This window comes from Xiphias gladius, chromosome 7, assembly GCF_016859285.1.
Source record: "Xiphias gladius isolate SHS-SW01 ecotype Sanya breed wild chromosome 7, ASM1685928v1, whole genome shotgun sequence".
Taxonomy (NCBI): Eukaryota; Metazoa; Chordata; class Actinopteri; order Istiophoriformes; family Xiphiidae; genus Xiphias; species Xiphias gladius.
Genome location: NC_053406.1, coordinates 7,503,288 through 7,525,873, shown reverse-complemented (window position 1 = coordinate 7,525,873; position 22,586 = coordinate 7,503,288). Strand labels below are relative to the sequence as shown.

The 22,586-nt window shown below is 40.8% G+C and overlaps 1 protein-coding gene and 1 long non-coding RNA gene across 6 annotated transcripts; one reads left to right on the top strand and one right to left on the bottom strand.

Moving 5' to 3' along the window:
• The first annotated feature begins 2,515 nt into the window (after window positions 1-2,515).
• slc6a4a (solute carrier family 6 member 4a) lies at window positions 2,516-22,256 on the top strand. 4 transcript variants are annotated; one of them, XR_005707759.1, is made up of 15 exons: window positions 8,498-8,837; window positions 11,231-12,148; window positions 13,525-13,659; window positions 14,172-14,394; window positions 16,294-16,432; window positions 17,116-17,250; window positions 17,433-17,536; window positions 17,822-17,949; window positions 18,203-18,315; window positions 19,122-19,253; window positions 19,706-19,805; window positions 20,295-20,395; window positions 20,542-20,709; window positions 20,854-21,022; window positions 22,156-22,225. XR_005707759.1 is itself a non-coding variant. In XM_040130778.1 (14 exons), exons 2-14 carry the CDS (start codon window positions 11,692-11,694, stop codon window positions 22,228-22,230), a joined length of 2,010 nt encoding a protein of 669 aa, XP_039986712.1. In that variant the 5' UTR covers window positions 8,498-8,837; window positions 11,231-11,691; the 3' UTR covers window positions 22,231-22,256. The 4 variants fall into 4 exon arrangements, 1 of the variants encoding a protein (XP_039986712.1); XR_005707758.1 differs by lacking the exon at window positions 8,498-8,837 and adding an exon at window positions 2,516-2,944 and having other exon boundaries at window positions 20,542-21,022; XR_005707757.1 differs by having other exon boundaries at window positions 20,542-21,022.
• LOC120791926 lies at window positions 19,354-22,159 on the bottom strand. 2 transcript variants are annotated; one of them, XR_005707760.1, is made up of 3 exons: window positions 22,057-22,159; window positions 20,303-20,401; window positions 19,354-19,810 (listed from the first exon to the last, which is right to left on the bottom strand). It is a non-coding gene; the product is annotated as an uncharacterized LOC120791926 (long non-coding RNA). The 2 variants fall into 2 exon arrangements; XR_005707761.1 differs by lacking the exon at window positions 19,354-19,810 and adding an exon at window positions 19,817-20,143.
• Window positions 22,257-22,586: the final 330 nt, after the last annotated feature.

The following is a 22,586-nucleotide window of genomic DNA, read 5'->3' as shown; positions in this document are numbered from 1 at the left end:
CCCTCAGAGGAATGGCATTTTCGTATATCTGGGTTTTATTTAGAGGACAGGGTACACTGTAAATCTTAGCTGGCAAATCCCTGGTTTCACAATATGTTCAAGGGGAAATGGGAGATCATTTTTTATGGGAGTGTTTATCCTTTGTGAAGTCATATACAGTTTCTGTACTGTGGGTCAAAAGGTGATGTGGGTGTAAAGTTATAGATTGATTGGTTGATTGACCGATTTATATTAAAATTGTTGTTTCATGTTGCCATGAACAAGGCTGCAAAAACAATGAAATGCTCTACCAGTTTTTAATGTTTGATAAAAGAAATTTAAATATGAACAAATCTGTGTGTGTACACACAAGTGGTGCTGAATAAACAGTGCAGGTAAAAATGACAAATCTGAAGCACTGGTTGGATTAAAATTGTATAAAGTGTGAGTGAAAAGACGTGTAACCTGGAGTTTATTCACCCTGTAATCAGATGATTTGCATGTTGTTTGAACAGCACTTGTTATGGTGCTCAAGGTAAAACTTTGAGCTACATTGATTTTTCTAGTTAATATATAATTTGGGGTATTTCAAGGTAGAGTAGTCCCTTGTGATGTTTAATCCTGCACAGACCACAATTCTTCCTTTTGTCTTTGTTGTCATTGTTGCCATTCGAAAAGTAGATCAGGTGTAAGATCCACACATGGTGAAAAGACACATTCATTAAATACAAAATGTTTGAGTAACAAAATAATGCTTTTTGTATTATTTTATAATAGCAGTTCTTTCTTGCTTGTGGCCAAAATGCAAGAAAGAACTGCTTCAATCAAGAAGTTCACGGATCTCTCTCCTGGGAGTTCATGTTGCACACTTAATTTAAGAAATAGCAAAGGAGTTCAACGCTCAACACTAATGCTTTCCTGGGTATGAGTCAAGGTTTGTATATTATTCTCTCAACACAATATACTATGTATATGTATAACGTCTGTTACCACCAAACTAGCTTATATTATAAGGTATAACTTCGTTTAAGCTTATGTCAAGTCATTCTGTATATTAGCCTTAGCTACAAAGTAACATTAGCTCAAACAAAATTGAAAAAAAAATTGAAAAAATGCAACAAAACGTGATGTTTGCTTTGTTTTGTAGCGTTAACTGTGCTGTAAAAAGTTGCTCAATTTCTCAGCAGTTTCCAAATGAGGGGTCACGTCGAGCCCTGATCTTCTCAGCTGATTCACCAGTCACTCAACTCTCCCGCGGCAATACCAGGACAACATCTGCTGAGCGAGGCCAGCGCTAACATTGTAATCTACCCTTTCCTGCTGTGTTTGTTTCAGTTTAAAGGCTTCGCCTCGGCGTATCATGTTAGGGCTTTTATTCTGCAGCATTTGCAGGACATGCTTTGCACTTATCACTGCGTCCGTCCGTACACCCTCTGTACACGCCAAGTGCTTTTCTTTTCAGCATCTACTTTTTCATTGGACCAGTTTTTAATATTACAGGGCGTAAGTGGAAACAGCCATTTTATGACCGAGCAGCACACCTTCCACACGTCGGCAAAGCGAACAACATGTGAACCCACGCTATGTCTGCATCAAAAAAGTATGACGGCTGTTGTGACATGGCAGGAGTGTCCTAGCCCTGTTCATATCTATTTAATATGCGTCTTCCACCGAGGTGTTCCGAGGTCATGCAGTACTGTTTCCGAACAGTGAATCTTGGGGGCCATGAGAAAATGACACTCGCTTGGCAGATGTTGGTGACCAGATAACCACGAGTCTAACTGTCTGAGTCTGACTCAGATTTAACCCCTCCCTGGTATTCCTGAAGGTGTAATCTGTACCCTGCACGTTTAAACAGTATAGGCTGACTGTTTTAAAAGCCTACGTAGCGTTCTCACGTGTTGCTTCTCTCGAGGGCAGCCTGCGAAGGCTTATTGTGGATATAATTTAAGGTATGGGATGCAGATCAAAGCAGGATTGTGAATTTCTGACCCTGTCCACCCTGGTTTTACAGGTTCAGACGTCAAAAATACGATAGTTTCCCTGTCCAGCTGTTTGTGTTTGACAGGATGAATTAGCCCACTGTTGAACCATACAGGACTGTTCATCACACACCTGGTCTTATTATTCTCTTGTGTTTTTTTTCTCTCTTCTTCCCCTTTTGCGTGTGTGTGTATGTGCATTCCTTGTGCGGATTTGTGTGTGCTGCAATGAGGATTAACCTAGTACTTCAGCTGATGCTGATTGGAATGACGCTCACACAGAGGCTGGCTTTTACCAAGAAGGAGAGACCGGACCTGGACCCGTTTTATGTGTGTGAGTAGGTGAGACGGAAAGAAAGAGGACACTGATTATAATTTAACGTCAAAGTGATAGGAAGTGTGTTGTCTATCTGTGTCCAGGCTGCCCTCTTTTATATCTCATCTCACTACCACTCTTCACACACACACAATAAAGGCTAAGTACACTGACCGTACTAATGTACCTGGCGTGGTGCCTTTTGGCCCAGTCAGTTGCAGGAGCAGGTAAAGGGGTTGGCTAGAGCAGGACACAGACAGGCTGGGACTTAAATAATCTCTTTCTCACACTCAAACACTCTTCATAATGTTCACACTTCACCCCGCTGGTTTTCTACTTTTAATAACTTCATTTATGTATCTGTGTTCCTCTCTTACTCCTACTTGGCCCCCTTATAAATATGCATCAAGGAGTCTTGGATTAGGGGCAAGGATTCTTTTCTAAGGCTCAGCATGTGTGTGTTTGGGGCAAGAGTGTTTGCGTGAGTGCGTACTTGAGTATGTGTGTTTGTGTCTTAAGCCAGGCAGAGCAGAACACGGCTCGCTGTAAGCCCAGGCATGTGTGATTTGTGTGAATGGGTTTAGTCTGTGCTGATAGACGACGTCTTGGACACTAGATGACCAGATGCTCCATGGACAACGCAGGCTGTCCTGCTAAAAATATCAAGGTAAGACCACGCTGCCTGTCTTTTTACAACCCGTAATGTCATTTCCAGCGGGTTCATCATTTACAATCAACGTTCAGTTATGGGCTATAAATCTATACCAGACATGTACATATGTAGTGCATGTGTGTTAGCCTGGGTCCAGTGACATAATCCCACAATTTACTAGGTGATAGGGTTTTCTTTCCCTTTCAAAGAGAGGAACCCATAATATAAAAGCTTGTTGTTTTACTGATTATCTATCCATCAATTATTTATCTCTCTGTCGGTTGATTTAGGTTAACAGTAGCTGAAGAATTGTGTGTGGTTATAACTTTCCAAACGCTATTCTCATATTATCTAGCGCTGCTTAACAGGTTCACTTGAGCACACAAAATGTGGGCATGAAGCCATGCAGTTTTCAAGAAGTCCCAAAATAATTAACACAACACAAGCCATAACCCTCAACCACTCTCAGCCGCTTTTTAAGTGGAACTTTTGCATTGTATAGTATTGTATTTTACAGAATTTTTTTTAATTTTCAGCTCCGAAATCGAGTGTGAAAGGAAATACGGTCTTGCAGAGAGCAAGTTTGTGACATCCTGTGAGATATACAGGGACTATCTACAGTACAAAGCCTAGGCCCTTATAATCATTTGTCATATTATTAATGAGGTGGTCATGTTTGCAGCTAAAGGCGGCCTGGGAAGTATCTTGCCATCACAACATTTCAGGGATGCTGTGTACAGTGTCCCTCCCACCTCTAAGGATCACGTCATGACTTTAAGGCCATTAGTTTATTATTAGTTCATTAGCTCATTTGATGTCTTAAAGTTAGGAATGTTTGGAAAACTTTTATTCTGTGATAAACACTGTGACAATAGCTTCTGAGTTTCAGAGTTTTTTTCTTTTTATTATTACTTTACAGTATTATAATAATATAATTTAAGGTATAAACTTTAATGTATTTGCTGCCCATGATGGTCCTGCTGAATCTGTTGTAATCAAACCTTTGGAGTCATTGGACTCAGATCAGCAACCGCCTGTAATCTGTCCTTGCATGCCTTATGGGTTGTCTTTATTGCGGAGAAGGTGTAAGATGCTGGTGCATCTCAGAGAGAGTTTATGTCTGTAGTTAAGGTATCAATAAGACGTCAAGCCCCTAAGGTGTGCTTGTTTGGCACTCTAGCAGTGTGTGATAGCCTAGAGTTTCCCGTCCATGGCAGCTCACTGACCCCTTTTTTCTCTAATGACAACCCATTTTTTAAAGATGTTTTTCTGGCATTGTAATAGATAGATCCCAGTAGAGATGCAGACAGGAAATGGTGAGGAAGAGACAGAGAGGAGGGATCACATGCAGAAAAGATCCCGGCCTGAATCGAACAGAGAACGTTGCGACCACACTATGGTATGCATCTTGACTACTATTCCACCAGATGCCTCATGACACCTTTTTTTTTTCATAGCAGCCATCTACTGCCATCAGAAGTGTAAACTTTAACTTACGTTTTCCCTTTAATTCTTCAACCTTTAAATGCATCAATGAGCATCTTTTTGTTTTATCCAAAACGCATTTTTTCTTTTGTCTCATAGAAAGCTGACCTATCCTCCAAGCATTTGTCATGGTCTATATCAGAAACAATATTTAATGTATCCCATTTGATCGTGACATGCAAATGAATTTGGCAAGATACAGAAACGGGAAGTAACCCATATATCTCTACATTTTTCTGCCTGATCATTATCATCATTGCTCAAAGTCCTCAATGTATATGCACATTTTCAGCTTGACAACATGACTCTAGAAAGCAGTTATTAATCATAATCAAAATTTCTCAGAAGGTAGACATGCCCTCATTGTGCTTGTGGGTAATGTTACCTGCTTAATGTATCCTCTCTTGCCTCACACATTACTGCTTGTAGCTATATGGGATTATTTGGATTGCAATTTTATATTTAAATCCAAACACAGAGGGGGTTAGAGGTACAGACTAGGATGAAGGAGTATGTTATAGTTATGTTCTTTCAAGTCGTAGAGGAATTGATGATGATGAAAAATGACATAAAGCTGAGACAAATCAAGCAGGGGTTTGTGGATTTGAAGCAGTGAGGTCGCTGTCTGTGAGCAAACAGCCAAAACATGACTGCGGAAGTACAACAAAAACTAAATTAATAATGGTAAACCACAGTAACCGCTACGTTACGCGGCACCTGTAAAACAAAAGCTGAACACAGTGTAGAAAGTCCTTTGCTTGCACGACCACACGTGTCTGAGCAAATCTTTTGTGTATGACAGCAACATTTAAGTGTTGATTGTCTGTATTGACTGTCTGAGAGTGACTATTGTTTGTGTGTTTCAGAGCTGTCTCGGGTGCATGATCGGGCCAACAGACAGATTTTACACAGTCTTGGTAGAAGCTAAAGGGCCATATTTCAGTAATGCCCACACTGACATTTCCCAACTTTTTGTGCAACCACCACACAGCAAATGGAAATAAATCTGTCCTTCAGTGCAGTTTACTGTGTGTGTCTTGAAAATTTGCCACTCAAAATGATTTTGTGTGGCTACTTATCAGGCTGCCCCTGCAAATCTGCGACATCTAAAAGCCAAAACTGCTATTCTTTTCTCCTGGGAGTAGTTTCCTCTTAAAGTTCTACAAGTTCCAGTGACTAGTAAAGTGTTGTTTGTGCAGATATGGCGGGAAGTGTAGAGGCTTTTAGACTAACAACTAATGTACTAAACGGTTTTCTCCGCCCACGTCTGCCCGCTCTGTTTATTTTCTAATTACCAAGAGCGTGATGTCAAGTTGGCGTGGTGTCAAGTGGGCATGGGAAACTATAGCCCACACTTGTGGAGCACAGTAGAAACCCTGTGGAGCAAATACTAAAAAACTGTGTGTTTTTCATGGCACCTGTCCTTGTGTGTGTGTGTGTGTCTCTCTCTCTCTCTCTCTCCCTCTGTGTGTATGTGTGTGTGTGTGTGTGTGTGTGCGCATTCTCGCAGCCTATTGAGGCTTGAGTGAAAGCACATTACTGCTGAAAAAAGTCGCTGACATCAAAAAGGCAATTTCTTCCGCAATTATCTATGCATAATGTTAGTTCAGAGGACCGTCTCTTAATACGCATGTATTTGAAGGATGGTCTTTCTTACCACCAAACCACGAACTGCCCTTAAGAGACTGATTCCTGAATGGACAGAGAATTTTAAATCACGTTCTGCCTGGTTTTTTATTTATTTTATTTTTTTATTTATTTTTACCCGATCCCTAGGGTTTTTTTTTTTTTTTTAAGCAGCTTGAAATGAAATTTGTAAATTTGATAAGCTCCTATAGCAAAGCAGAGAATTGCATCAATCAATCAACCAATCAATCGGTCAATCAATCAAACTTTATTTATATAGCACCTTTTAAACAAATCAAATGCAATTCAAAGTGCTTTACAAGCGATTGACAAAACATAGGACCAAAGCAACAATAGACAAAATAATAAAAATAGTACAAGCAATGAAAATAACAATAAAAATAGAACTATGAATTATTACAAAAAATAAATGGATTATAGTAAAACCGGAAAATGTTAATAAAATAAAATGGAATAAAATAAATAATAATAATGATAATAAATAAAATAAGTATAAATTCTAAATCCATTACATAAAAGCAAGACTGAATAGATGGGTTTTTAGTTTACATTTGAAAATATCAATATTTCCAGTTCCTCTCAGATCCATCTGGAAGGCTGTTCTGGCGGCTCGGAGCGTCATGGCTAAAAGTAGCATCACCAATTGTTTTTGTTCTGCTTTGGTGAAAAGCTTAAAGAGAAGAACGGGAGGATCTGAGGGTCATCCCTGGTTCAAAAAACCAGAAGCATTTCCTAGAGGGTCGGTCAATATGTAGGCTGACATGGAGGCATAAGTGTCAGCCAGTAAGAAACTGCAGTACAGAACTGCTAAACACAGTTTGAGGGAAGTTGGAAACAGTGTCTCCATTGCATAGTTTGTCAACCAGCGAGCTAGGATAAGACTCAAAAAGTCATCTACTGAGGATATTTACATAGATAGATATGCTGACAAATGGACAGACAGACAGATTTAGCACATTTTTCAGTCTTGTTAGTTTTCCCTGGCCTGTGTTAAGTCCTCCATCAGGCATTTCACATAGAGATTAAAATCAGAAAAGGAAAGTTGGCTAATAGTGCTGAAAACCTACAAATGTCAAGAGTCCAAAAATCATTCAGGAAACCCCCTGAGAGCTGCCAGAGCAGATGCTGATAAGCACATTATTTTTACTCAACCGTTCCCAGCATCTATACCCCGGACTATAGGGTGTTGGCCTGGGTTTAAATATGGCTAGGTTACAAAAGCTGGCAAAGAGCCCAAAGCCTTATGAGTTGTTTTAGAGCAAAAGTGCACTGAGCAGACGCCCTTTTGGGATCTCATGGGGATTTCAGAAGCAATATGCTGATGAGCTGATATTTGGTTCATGATTGGGACCTTTCAATTTCCACTATGAAATATGGGTTATTACGCATTTCCTAAATGACGACAAGGATTGTTGCAATTGCAAATATAGTTTGCGTAACATGGGTATACGTGAGGAAGGGTGCATGCGTGTAGGTGCTTGTGTTTTCTGGACTTTGTGTCTGTCTGCGAACTGAGGTTAAATTACAACACAGACAAAGGACTGCTTATTGTTATTTTTTTGTATTTCTTGATTTTCTTTAAAATTGCATATTGATTCAATGTGACCGTTTGTAGCAGTCTGACTAGCAGCAAGCTCACTTTTTCAATGTAGCATGTAGAGTACATTAAGTGGAGAGAAACTAGCTACGTAACACATTTTAAACACACAGTAGTCAGCTTGTAAATTGTTCAAAGAATGTATTTTCCAGAAAGTTCGTGTTTTCCTTTTTAATGTTATTTGAAAATATACCTTATCCTTGAATACCTTAATTGAATGCAGGTTCTGTATAAATTAACTACTGGTTCGAAATCGAACAGGACTCAAAAATTACAGGGCTCAGGGGTCAAAGCAGCAAAAGCCTAATTTCACTTTAGCAGGTGTGCATGATGACATGTGGAAGGAATTCAAAAAGCAGAGGAGAAAAAGTGGAGGACGGACCAAATATTGAAGGATGAGAGCAATGTGAAAGCATAATGAGTTCAGGAGAAAAATAGAAAAAGAGGGAGTATGAGTATGAGTATGAGAACTCCAGCAGGGCTTTACCAGGCAGTGTATGAATCTGTGTATATGTGTTTGTGTGTGTGTGTGTGTGTGTGTGTGTGTGTGTGTGTGTGTGTGTGTGTGTGTGTGTGCACGAGACAGACGCTAGCGAGGAGCACCCTGACACTGAGCCCCACGTTGACACACAACTACTTCAAGGGCAGTACTTCCCCTGTCTGCAGTGAGTGTGCTTTAATGAGAGTTCTGCCGTGACCATACTCCATCAGAACTGTTCAACAGTTCATTATTGCTCTTTGTATTGTTTCTATATCAAAACAAACTGGAAAGTGTGCATGTCTGTGCCTGCATAATATTCCTCCTGTGCCCTCCGTCTGAGTGCGTGCATCCATCTCTCATCTCATCCAACTCAGAATACTGTATATCTGCACGGCTGTGCGTCTCTGAACGCAGTATGTGTGTAAGTGTGTGTTCGTGTGCAAGTCAGTGAGAGAGGGACGACAAGGGAAGGGGGAGAGAGAGAGAGAGAGAGAGAGAGAGAGAGAGAGAAGTGAGAGAGGTTTGAGAGCTCAATGGGCAAACACAGTGCCGTGATGTGCTAGTGCACGCTGTTTCTCTGACAAGTTTTTGCAATACTGCGGAATTCTTGAATTTTCATGTAGAAGTTGCTGCTGCTGCTCTTTGTGCATCTTTTAGCCGCCGCAGGTTCTATTTTTTCTCTTTTATCAACTACAAAGGTAATGTATGCATGTGAGTTGGGATAAAAATACTACTAGTGTCTTTACTTTGCTGTTTTTTTTGTTTTTTTTTTGTAATTGCCTCATAAATGTCAATGTGGCAACTAGCGATTTGTCTAAATTTTAAGCAGAGTTGTGCAAGATAAGAGATGGCTTAAAAGAGTGCCTAAATTTTTAATTTGGGGTGTTTTTTTTAATGTCTCATTATATTTTCCTTGCAAGTCCTCTTTCAGTTTATCTTTACAGAAATCTTGATGTTATCGTCTTGTTCTCTCTTTCTTTATTAAAGTCTGCTTGGTGAGACTGTAAAAGATAAAAGAAAATTGTTTTTTTATAACCGTAATGATTAATGACTTCAAAGTTCACACCACAGTATCACTCTGTGGTGTCAGTTTTTCAAGAACAGAACATGCAAAAAATACATTTCAAACTTTATTTGAGTAATATATGTTGCTTCTTTGTGTATTTTTTTCAGCCGGTGATTAAGTGTGTCTGCACACGCGGGTCAGATTTAGTATTTCATCAAGCCATTTATCACTGTTTCCTTTTCCCGACCTTCTATTTTGAGGCAGTGTGGCAGCTGATACGTGTGCTTTAATGGCAACTGTGAGCTAACTGTAGTTGAGAAGATTACTTTTTACAGTGACATCGTTTCACTTTATCCTCACATTTCAAGTAGAAATGGTGAGATTTCCGTCAAGTTTAAGCTTCTAAAGCGTCTCAAACTTTTCCTGTCAGGCCAGAGGGAGCGCACCGTGCTTCCGTCAGACTGTGATGATTCAGATGGAAATGAAGTCATTGTTTTGATGAAGAACGTATTGATTGCTTTCATCAGGATGTAAAAGTGTTGTTTGTATGAAGAACAATGTTTGTGTTGAGTGCAAGGTTAGCCAGTGTTTCTTTTCCACCCAGAGCCCAGGTATATGACCGGGTCTTGGTTGTGTGTTAGTCAGATGTTAGCATGGAGTGAATGTCCTGCCTTGTAAAACTGCTGTACACTCGTTCTTAATTAAGATGATGGCATTCCATGTAAATCGAGTCTTCCTACATTCTGGCATTCATTGCTAATTGAGATAACGCTATAAACAATCTAGCCCACTTTTAAACGGCGCTCTCAGTTCGACCCATTACTTGTGGTAGCATTTTGGATTATATGTTGAGTCTTTGTGGATTTTCTGTTGAAAATTGGATGGCTATATTGTATGCACAATTTGCTGCCACTATGAAAAAAAATTTTTTTATTCACGCATAGTAGCCTTCCTCCGTGTTGAATATAAAATGAATGATAGTGTTTATGAAGCACCTGTGGATCAGTTTCTACTCTGAGTATTTTAGTGGTTTTAAGTTTGCACTCTCACATAATTTAGAAAAATGGACAAAAACTACTTTTTCAAGGCTCTTGACATTGAATATCAATTGATGCACCGATGTTGACAGAGATGTTTAACTTTAGAAAAAACTTGTGTTATAATTATGTTTAGTATATCAAGTAATTATAATTTAGAATTGAATAAAGAAATAAAGGGGATTAATTTCTCTCCATACTGTCCGCAGATAAAGGAAATTCTGTCATCTAAGACATCTGAAATAGTACTAGAAGGTGCTACTGAAATATCACCTATGTCTGATTTTACCCAATAATGAGTATAGACAATGGGTACATGTTAGATGGCCCTGTTAGAGTAATGAGCTGGTTTTCAAGCCTCGAGGTAAAATAATTAACTTAATTTTTTTCCTGCTAATCTGTTGCCTGCTTAGTGCACGTCACACCCAAAATAAATAAGGAAAAACCTGTTAAGCATATTTGAGTTGAATCTTTTCCTTATAATGAATATTTTTCCCAGTGCCTTTGGTGGCATTTAAAGTGACAGTCCTTTTTAACATTTGTCCACATTTCCACTTGAGTTTTCTGTCTTTCGAAGTTTTGTCTTGTGTTTCCAGCCTTCAGAAATTCGGCTGGTGCTTGTATATATTCTCTAATTTTTCCCTATTATATGCTTTTGATCAGATAAGCATCAAAACAGGTTACGCAACTGAGAGATAGCGTCAAATGAGAAACATGAGGAAAAGCTACTTAAATCGGCATGTCCCAGCACAATCCCCTCAATTTGTATTGTTCTTAATAAGAAGTATATTTGTCCTGCAATGTCTGTTTTACCCACATTAAGATTTAGACTTTTATTCATAATAAAACTGTAGCTAAAACACACAAGACAAGACCTGACACTGAGTTTCATACCTGTGTTTCATTATCATAATTCAGGCTGTACTGAAATGTAGAAAGACATAAAGACCCTTTATTTATACTTTATATAAGTTTACTGAAAAGTAATTTAAAACTGCCAAACTCTTTTCCTGTGACTTATCTATCTATTTTCCTCTGTGTGTTGCAGTTCATGCCTTCACTGAGTGTCACAGAGAATGAGCTGTTTGTGGGGAAGATAGAAGATTCTTGTAACTTTTCTTCTGGCCACATCCTGTTCAAACACATCTCTCTTCTCGTACACCATCCTCTCACTGTCCTAGCTGCCTGCTCTTATTCCCTCTTGCTCAACACACTCTTACACATTTCAGTCCTTTCCCACATACACACACCTCCCCTTATTCTGGCCCCATTTTTTGCTTTTAGCTCTGCCCTCCTGTTCCCTTTCTCCTCTACCTGTCTAAGAAGGACAATCTTTTGTTTTTCCCAAACTTATCCTACAACGTCACTGCACAATTTCCTCACTCTCCTAAACCCTCTGTTCCCCTAATGGGCACCGTATCAGACAGCAGTGCCACATTCCCTTCATCGACACTGAGAACCTCTCTCCACCCCTAACCGCCTCGCCAACACCAAGCTTAACACGACCCAATGGAGACAAAAGATATGATGACAATGGACAAGGGGGAGAATGATGTAGAGAGGGACCAAGGGAGAGAGGACGTGGGGGGAGAAGAGGAGGGAACACAGCAGGAAAATGGTAGACTTATGCTGGCTGATGGTCTTGCAGAGAGAGGACCCAAGAGCCTGAACTTGGGCTCTGGCCAGCAGGTGTCCAATGGCTTCACCACATCCACCCCTCAGAGCCCCAGGGAGGGACCGGGGACTGCAGCTTGCTCTGGGGGTACAGCCTCTGGCCCTGGAGGTGGCACCGGCTCCTCCCTGCAGATGGGAGGTCTCAGGACTCTGGTGGTCCAACAAACCAGCTTGGAGAGGCCCAGAGAAACCTGGAGCAAGAAGATGGACTTCTTGCTGTCCGTGATCGGCTACGCTGTGGACCTGGGAAATGTCTGGCGCTTCCCCTACATCTGCTACCAGAATGGAGGAGGTGAGGAGGCAAAAGATGTTTGAATGAGAGGAAACGGGGATAGGTGGACAGGGAGATAAGGAGCGGGATGGATTGGAGATAAGGGTACATGAGATCCCATCCTAGAGTAAACAGGATTTCAAGGACTAGAAAGAAGAAAAGGCTCTTTCGTGGTTTCTAATGCACTATAATTCACAATATATGTAACGTTTTCCATTGTTAAATACGGAGGTAGATGAATTCTATCTCTGATACATCATCACGTCAGCAAAATAAACGCCTAAAAAAATGCTGTAGGAATGCTACAATTAACAAAGTTGTTTATGAATAGCATCTGATTTAGCTTATTTCAAGGTAAGTGTATGTTTTCACAAAGTCTGTGTGGTTCACCTGTGCGCTGTTACTACACAATCCTCACCTAGCAGCAAACAGGGCCTCCCTCTCTACTTTTATTGAATTTGCAATAATAAAATCTTTGCAATTTCCTGTGTTCTGTGTGTGTCTCACGGAGCGAGGTAGAGATGGGGACTGGCAGGCACTTGATAGAGGCAACCGTATTAATTGTGCTTTTTGTGAGAACGCCTTTAGTCTCTTTCTCCTTGCTTAATAACCTGTCTCCCAGGCAGCTGCTCAATCAACCCTTATCTTTGCTTTCATGTCACAAAGAGACACGGGCACACATGTACACACGGGCCCATCTCCATACACAAATGCACACATACACAAAAAATAAGTTGATAATCTGATAGAAAGAAAGAAAAAACAAAGAGATGTGTTATCAAACTCTGCACGTTAGGCTGGAGAGTCCTAAGATCTGGCTGCCATCCTGCGCCTCCTCTGTTATTCAATGTTTGGTCTACTAAAACTCCTTTCATCACTTTTATACTTTCCTTACTTAGCAGTAACAAAGCCAACATTGCAATAGTACTGATTTTTCAATGTAGAATTTAAACTAAATTACCCTCTTACTGTGTGTTTCCACAGAGCACATTGAATGCAGAGTCATATGAAACTGGGAAAACAATGCCTGTTGTTTTTGAATGGACTAGGGTTATGTAAATGATAAGGTACTTACAAAATCAGATGATTTTTACAGAGTGCTTTTTAATGTTCTTGCTTCTTGTTGATTGGGAGTTACTGAGAGGACTACTGACCTTACAGATGGAGTGTGAACGAGCTGCATATCCCATGAGTGTAATTGACCTTTTAATGTTCTACCATAACTCTTGCTTTCTTTAAGTTTTTCTCCTTTTTCTCTTTTCTCAAAGTTTTCATCTTTCCCACATCCATCCCCACATTTATTCTCCCTCTCCGCTCACTCATTTCTTACCTCCACCCCCATTTCCTGGTCTTAATTTCCCTCTCTCATCCCCAAATTTCGGCATGTCTCTGTCCAGGCGCCTTTTTGCTGCCCTACCTATTGATGGCGGTTTTTGGAGGTGTGCCCCTCTTCTACATGGAGCTGGCTCTCGGCCAGTTCCACCGCAGTGGCTGCATCTCCATCTGGAAACACATCTGCCCCATCTTCAAAGGTAACTGGGGGGGATCAGTTAGTGGCAATATCTTAGATTTTTTTTTTAAACATGAGAGAACAGTGTATAAAACAGGAAAATTGACAGTAGAAGAGCAAAGAAAAAGAAGAAGGACTGTGTAAAGCTGTCAGAGTCTGAGAGACAGCTCATTTAACCTTCTTGTCCCCCTCAGTACAATTCCCTTGAAGAGCATCCCTTGCTTCATGGACATCGAGTGAGATGTACTGAGTCTCTGTTATGGAAATTGTCACATTTCCATGCCAAATGCCAGATGCTCAGAAATGTGATAGTATGTAAATTGTTGTTGTTTGGAAATGTCACACACTTAGCCAATAGAAACTTGAATTAGCTCGAAAACACTACCGATGTCCACCTCTGCAAGTTCTGGGGAGTGACTGACTGGTGTCAAACACTATGCACATTTTTTTAAGATAAAATGTACAGGTATGTACATAGTTCAAGATTTAATTTTTTTTTCTTTTTTTGTACAATAATCTTTTCCACTCCTCCAGGGATCGGCTTTGCCATCTGCATCATAGCCCTCTACATAGCCTTCTATTACAACACCATCATGGCCTGGGCCTTGTACTACCTACTATCGTCATTTCAGCCCACCCTGCCCTGGACCACCTGCACCAACAGCTGGAACACAGCCAGCTGTAACCGCTACATGTCCACCGACCACAACGTGTCGTGGTCCAACTCCTCCACCTCCCCCGCTGAGGAGTTCTATACGTAAGTACATGTAAGTCGGACATAGAGGCATACGGGGAGAGCTACGCAGGAGGGAGACGCCAAGTGAAGGAGGGAGGATGACTTCCAGAGATCGATTGCAGGGTCAGTTCTGGTGTTTTAGAGCCCTGACAGATTTACCCTTGCATCACAGATTGTGAAGACATTGCAGGGAGGTCAGCATTTCAGAATAAGAGTCACTGTTCTGATCTGAGATGGTTAGAAGTACGTGAGTGACTCCCAAGCAACTAACTAATCATACACATGTACAATTCATAACTGAGGAATTGCACCACTGAAACACCTGTGGAATAGTTGATATCAAAGGTAATTAGATGCAAAATACAGCTGATATATTACAAAGGTATAGATGAATTTTAATGAGCATATATTCAGGGGACAGTTTAGCAAGTCAGCCCATGCTGTGTGCATGTATTGTTAAATTACATGTTAAAAAGTATTAAATGAAATTCTGAACTACTAACGATGTTTTGAAATACATATTTTTTGAAGATGCAATTTTTTTACTTCAGCTTTCACATCTGCTGACTAATGGAAAATATTACAACAAAATCAAACTCAAGTCAAGTTTAAACTAGCTTGCCAAAATACGAATGCCTCTTTAGCGAAAGGAGTAGGTGGAGGGCAAGACAGGCAAGATATAAGGAGGGAGAGAGAAAATGACGTGGTTGTAATAGTATGAAAAATCAGACTAGAGACCATTTGAAAACCTGGAACAGAAAGTAGGGATAAAGAAACTTTTCATTCCTCATTGACTTTAACGACCATAAATATGCTCTTTTATTCAGAACTAACATTGCTGACATGGAACTAAGACTCATTAAAACATATTATTCAAAGTTTTAAGCAATCTTTAGCATGCTACTTACACAGTGATTAACTCAAGTAGTGGGCACAGACAGGGTTTTAAAAAGGAGGGGTAGTGAGGACAGACACAGAAGTGTTTTTTAGTGTAATTTAAAACCCGAGGTCTGTCAAAACAAATGCCTTTCTTATTCCTGCCTGTGTTGGCCTTATCAGCTGCTCACTAGACTGTGTCTGCGTCTGTCCAATGAGAGAGAGTCAGGATTTATCCGTACTTGACTTTTACAAATACAGGTTTAAAAGTAAATAATTCTGCAACTCAGTCTGGCACCAGAACTGTTTTCAACATACATAGTGTCTCTGTTTTATCATCCGAGCTCTGTGTGTTTAACCTGTGACTTACTGTTCCTTTTAAAACCTTTTATTTGCACCAAATTGCATTTTTTACATTGGCTTGTATAAACTTTATTTTTTGACATAAATTTGCATTAAAGTCAGTCAGGGTCCCTTGGGATCGTTTTTAGCCGGTCTTTTTACCAGAGATGAACTGCAGCTCATGTAGTCTGCGTGTGTCATGCATTGTGTGTGTATACTTGTCAGGGAATTAGGCTCTATCATTTGTATATTGGAGAGTGAGTATATACGGTACTCTTCCGTTTTTTCCTCCATTTCTTGTACAATGTTTTACAGTATATCCTTTATGTTTCTGTTTCTTTATCTTTTTATATCACATTTTCTTCCTTCCATGCACTATTCTTTTCCTCTGCTTTCCAAATTTCCCAACATCCCATCTCTCCAACTTGTCTTTGTATTCTCACTTGTGCTTCTGTGTTACTTCTTATTATTGCCCACATTCTTCTCCTTCCCTTTACCTTCCTTTTCCTCTCCTTTTCTTCCTTCCCCTTTCTTCTTTCCTTGATTCCCACCACTCCCCCTATCCCCTGTCCTCTACTCTAAAGTCATCTCCCAATATTTGATTCCATGCAACTCCTCATCTATTCCTTGTCTCCCCTTTTTGCATCCCTTTTGACCTTGACTCTCAACCCACATCTCCCCTCCCTTGTCTCCTCCCACCAGTCGCCAGGTGTTGCAGGTCCACCTCTCCCCAGGCCTGCACCAGCTGGGCTCTGTCAGCTGGCAGCTGGCCCTCTGCCTGCTCTTCATCTTCACCATCGTCTATTTCAGCATCTGGAAAGGAGTCAAGACGTCTGGAAAGGTAAGTGAAAGGGCACCTGCATGGCTGATGGGGGTATCAGTTAGAGTGGATGGATGGATGGATGGATGGATTGATAAAGACAGAGAGGCAGAGAAAAAGACAGTAATTCTCCTTTCATCTCTTCACCCTCATTATCATTCATCATCATGGGTAGAAAAGTTGGTTAGAAAGGCAGGGTTAAATTTAAATGGTTTGTGGTTCAAACCTTGACAATCAAACCTGAAATGACCAGGCAGGCCGGAAACCAGCATACACAAGGTGGAAGATTTTTTATTTTTTTTTTTAATGCACCAGTAACATTTGTTGCATATCGTACCCCTCTCTCTCCTATAGTTTCATGTCTGCATTTCTACCGTCTGCATTTCTGCCAGTAAAGTAATAGAGGACAATAATAGTATTATCTATAGCAATTCATGTAAATGTACACTTCCGTTGCACTGCTCTCTATAATGAATGATTCAGTTTATGCACAAGTAATAAATCATCAGTTCCAAACCCCCGATGTCAAGCCTCTCTTTCCCAGAAAAATCCTGCGGTTCATAAGAAACAATGTATTTTATGTTGAAGAAAGTTGTCACTGAGCATGGGCAGATATCAGCCACTATGACCAACCAGACATAAGACTTCATTAACAGGAAAGTAAATCAATTTGTTTTTTCTTTTTTTTCCTTTTTCTGCATTAGGTAGTTTGGGTGACTGCTACTTTTCCCTATCTGGTCCTTCTGGTCTTACTCATCCGTGGGGCCACTCTGCCAGGGGCCTGGAGGGGTGTCGTCTTCTATCTCAAGCCTGATTGGGAAAAACTGCTCAGCACTACAGTAAGTCAGTAGTTGTAATCCAGCATGTCATTAGTTGGTCTTTACACGGACTTCTGGTCCATGTTAACACACACCTTTTTCTTACCCTGCTCTATTTCTCTTTTCATTCACGGCTGTCTGAACCCACATTTTCTATGTATCTCCTTATCATTCACCATCAATGACGTTCCACACTCTTCAAGGTGTGGATTGATGCAGCAGCTCAGATCTTCTTCTCTCTGGGTCCAGGGTTCGGCGTACTCCTTGCCTTTGCCAGCTACAACCCATTTCACAACAACTGCTACAAGTGAGAATGTTTTTAAACCCACTTAACGTTTAACTTGTTATATTGGTCATATATGGATGAAGCCTGTCTGCTTAAGGAGCTGAATGATACTACAGTTCATCAGATATTATGATTTTTTTCACTCCTTTAGAATCCTTTTATGGAATCAGGTTTGAGATATCTATATAGGTATGACCATCACCTAGTCTAATAAGTCTTTGCAGTGGCTCATAGATTTATGTTTTACACGGATGTTTTACATCTCCCTAACCTCCCAAACCTTTACTGTCTCCCGCTGCCTCTCAGAGATGCGTTGGTCACCAGCTCTGTGAACTGTCTGACCAGCTTTCTGTCTGGCTTCGTCATCTTTACCGTGCTGGGATACATGGCTGAGATGAGGAAGCAGGATGTGGATGCTGTGGCCAAGGACGCCGGTAGGAGACTACACCAGAACACAGCCAATAAGAAATTGTTTACCCAACCTCACATTGTAGGAAAAATGCATCCCAGATTGAACTCAAGTAAATTTTACCTGGAAAGGAGGGAGAATATTGTATGCAAAATATCTGTAGGTAGATGCTTTGATATCATATATGTACCAGCGTTCATCATCAATACTATTTTAGGTTTACAAAAACATAGCTGTAAGGATGAATTCAACATGACTGTAATTTCTGTCTCAACCAGGCCCCAGTCTGCTGTTCATCATTTACGCAGAAGCCATAGCAAACATGCCTGCTGCCACTTTCTTTGCCATTATCTTTTTCCTCATGATCATCATGTTGGGTCTGGACAGCACGGTTAGTTTGATGATTCCTCATTTCTATGCAGAAGTTAATGTTATGTTTGCTAAATGTTCTCTGTGTCCTCACGTGTTCCCCTCTCCTTGTTGTAAGCTACCTAATTCCATCGTTGCCCAGTGCCCTTCTTCTGTGTGCTCTCTCAAACCTAGAAACAGAGGTTTCATATTTGCCTTGCTGTACAGGCAAATGCCTTGTTCTGTTTGACTTGTATGTGTCAGATGTACCTGTTTCTCAATAAAGGTTTTGGGTATAATTTGTCCTCACTGTTCCATTTGGGATAACAGTCAAGGAAAACAGTGTGATAGGACTTTCATATCACTGTCCCCATAAGCCCGTGTTTATCTGCTCTGAGGCAGCCAGCTGCGGAGACCTGTAAGGCTCTTATCACGTACTGATAATCTGTGTGGAATCAGCATCGGGGCTGCTATGCTCCTCGATTTTATGACTGAGGATATTACTGCAAAATGTGTCTAGTGCGTGGAGTCATGTTGGATCAGCATAACATTTATCTCTTAATTTTTAGACAGGATGTTTTAAATGTGGATGAGGATGTTTATATTAAACAGCTGATTAGCAACATCTTGATAGCACTTAACATGTAGATAAGAAATTATCCATACATTATATGTAGTCAATATAAGTGGCCTTTTCCACAGTCTAAGTGCTGCCTTTCGAGTTTTCTTTGCTGCCCTGACTTCTCCTTTTTTCATCTTCTACCTCTTTCTTTTTATTCTGCACCCTCTGATGATTTCTCCTCTCTCTTTCTTTCTCTCTCCCTCTCTTCTTCACTTTCCTCTCTCCAGTTTGCTGGGTTGGAGGGTGTCATCACAGCTATGCTAGATGAGTTCCCTCATATCCTGGTGAAGAGGCGCGAGTGGTTTGTCTTTGGCCTGGTGTGCGTCTGCTACCTCGGGGCTCTCTCCACGCTCACATATGTAAGTTAAACAACAACATTGCACACAGGTTACTATCAAATGGCATCCATCATTAAAACATCATACTCAATCAATTTAGATTTGGTCTGGACTTCTTTTAATGCCAATCATTTCTCACATCCTCAAAATCCATTCAAATATATCATTAACCATTAAGAAGGCTCATACTTTTGTCAAAAGTATCTTCAGTGTTACTACTCTATTTACAGTAATGTCATGGACCACATTTATTAGCTGAAATCAGATTAGAGCATCCTGAATAATCAATCTCCAACGCTCATTATAGTAAGGTGTCAATACCTAACATGCGTCCCTGCTCCATTAGACTCTCACAACATACTAGCCTAATTGTTGTCTTCGACTTTGTCAATGAAGGCTGTTGCATCAGAGTCATTTGTAAATAGCTTTTCAGAAATCCCCCCCGCTCTCTCTCGTCCTGTGTCCTGTCTCAGGGAGGAGCGTTTGTGGTGAAGTTGTTTGAGGAGTACGCAACAGGCCCTGCAGTCATCACTGTGGTGCTGCTGGAAGTCATCGCTGTTTCCTGGTTCTACGGTAAGCTGTGGGAGAGATACTGAATGTGATGATGATGGTTATTTGTGACCCTATTATGAATCGTAGAGGTCGTTTACCAGTGCATCAGCGTCCTGGATGTGAGTTTTATCTTATTCGGGATATGACATTTACATGGAACATGAGAAATCTGGTTATTCATATCCCTGTATACAAGAGCATAACAGCATTCAGGTTTCTGGTCGTCTCTGTGCAGATATATCTTGATTTCCCACCATCTCAGCCACTATAAGATGGTATCCTGGTTCCTGTCAGAGTACTCCAGCTATCATATCCAGGTGTCTCAAAACCGGGATAAGGTCTTATCAAGGTTTCTGAACCTGGAATCAGTCACAGACGTAGACACAAGTGAAAAGAGATGGAGATGTTCTCCTGATATTCGGGACTTTGTAGTGATTGTGTGTGTGTGCTTGTGTCTGTGTGTGTATGTGTGTGTACTCATGTGTGTGTTTATGTGTGTGTGCGTTCCAGGCACCAACCGTTTCTGTAATGACGTCCAGGTGATGCTTGGTTTCTACCCGGGTTGTTTCTGGAGGGTCTGCTGGGTGGTCATCTGCCCCTGCTTTCTCTTGGTGAGGCTTGTGGACAATATCGACACACACTCACACACACACACACACACACACACACACACACACACACACACACACACACACACACACACACACACACACTTACTGTAAAAGGGCGCTAACTTGTGTCAAATGTCCCTGTCCAGTTCATCATCATCAGCTTCCTGGCCTTCCCTCCAGAGGTCAGGTTGTTCGACTACCACTATCCGCAATGGACCACGGTCCTGGGCTACTGCATCGGGGTGTCCTCATTCATCTGTGTGCCTGCTTACATGGTCTACCACCTGCTCAATGCCAAGGGCACATTCAAACAGGTACAGGTCCTTCCTTCCTTTCTTAAGTCCATCCTCTATATGGTTTCCCTCATTCTCCCCACATGTCCCCTTGCTCTGTCATTCTCTTTCTTACCCATATCATCTCCTGACCTTGTTCTTTCATTGACACTTCTCCAACAACAGGGATTGCTTCGGTTCCCTTCTTTCTCGTACACTGTCAGGGTCTACCCTCCCCTGTGAACACATGACTGGAGATCAGGATCAATGGAGCAGGGAGGAGTCACAGGCCAGAGATTAGCAAGAAAAAGCCATGACAACTTCCAGGCCCCATAGATCTTACACAGGCATACACGTAGGGCATTACTTGACACACACACACACACACACACACACACAGACACACAGACACACACACACACACACACACACACACACACAGACACACAGACACACACACACACACACCTAAACTTGCCACCTACTAATACAGACACACACATCCACATTTTTAAATGCATGTGTGGACTGTCATGTTGCCAGATTTGAGGATAAAAGACTAAAGGAGACCATGCCATCCGCTGCACTTCAGCATCAGAATCCCCGGCCTGTCTAAGTCAAACTAAGTCAAGCCAAATCCGCACCATTGATAAAATGAATTCTCAAAACATATTTAAAAGACAGGTTTTATCATCTTTAATTCTTGCTCCTGTGGGACCCTATGTAAAAATTTAAGAGAAGCGTATTTTGAGAACCGTGTAACTTACATAATAAATACAATCACAAAAGATCTCATAATTATCCTCATTATTATTATTATCATGTATAATGTGTCTGAGAGTTGACAGAAGGTAGGAGGACTGGTAAACAGATCGTCTTTGGCTGTCGTCCAATATTGACATTGCTACCAGGGCACACAATGACACTGATGCACACTGTCAACTCATGAGGACAGATGGGGCTGTGCGAGGTCAAAATGTTTCTGTTTCTCTTTATTTTAGGGGCAGATGTCATTCATGAACTTCCCAATTTTGTAGTAAACAATGTTTTGATCAAGTCGAGTGTGCTTGAGATTGGAGCTAATCTCAAACACAAAATCGCAAAACATGACATTTGAAGGTCAATTTAATTGTTCACATTTTATAGACCAATAGGGAGATAAATTGATACTGAAAATAAGTGTTAGTTGTTGCCCTATTTAAGATAGTAACCGTAATTATACAGAAACAGTACTTCATGTACAAATTCAGCATTGGTTAAATACATGTGTTTATCAGTCCTTGAACATTTTATTTTAATAGCAAAATCTTCAAAGATATTACAGGTCCTGCATCTAACACACCTGACAAAAACTAATTTAATCAAAATTGAATGTAATAATGAATATACTTTGCCCTGCTTTGCACTTTAATCCTTGTCACTCGAAAGTGGTGTATTTATGTTCCTCCTATCTTTCCCCTCTGTCTGCCTCTTTCTTGGTATTCTCAGCGTCTGTTAAAAAGCATCACTCCAGAGCCCAGCAGCGACAACCACAGAGACTTCATTGTCACCAACGCAGTCTGACCAAACCCTGACCCAAAGGTCACTGTAGAAGCCACTCTACCAACCTAGAGCGCCCTCTTCTGGACAAACTACAAAACTACAGGACAAAGGGGCTACCTTTCACCGTCTTTGCCTCTCTTCACACATCGCCTTCACCTGTTTGTCTTTCTCACAGTACGATCTAGAAGTAGAGGTGGAGTTAGATGGTGCAAGGCTGCGGCAGCTTTGTTTAGCTTCGTTTGGTTTGGTTTCTTAAACTGGTTCAGTTTGGAAGGAGTTCTCTGGTGTGGCAAGCCCAGAGCCCAGTTCATATTCCCAGTTCCTTTTTATATTTTTCCACTTAAAAGCATCACCTAAGTCAGTTAGTAACCGAATTT

Excerpts from the sequence above, each read along its gene's own strand:
- slc6a4a (XM_040130778.1), top strand. The coding sequence starts at position 11,692 with ATGGAGACAAAAGATATGATGACAATGGACAAGGGGGAGAATGATGTA. Across the intron at positions 17,251-17,432 it reads AAAAACTGCTCAGCACTACA|GTGTGGATTGATGCAGCAGC; the intron begins GTAAGTCAGTAG and ends ACACTCTTCAAG. Across the intron at positions 17,537-17,821 it reads TTTCACAACAACTGCTACAA|AGATGCGTTGGTCACCAGCT; the intron begins GTGAGAATGTTT and ends GCTGCCTCTCAG.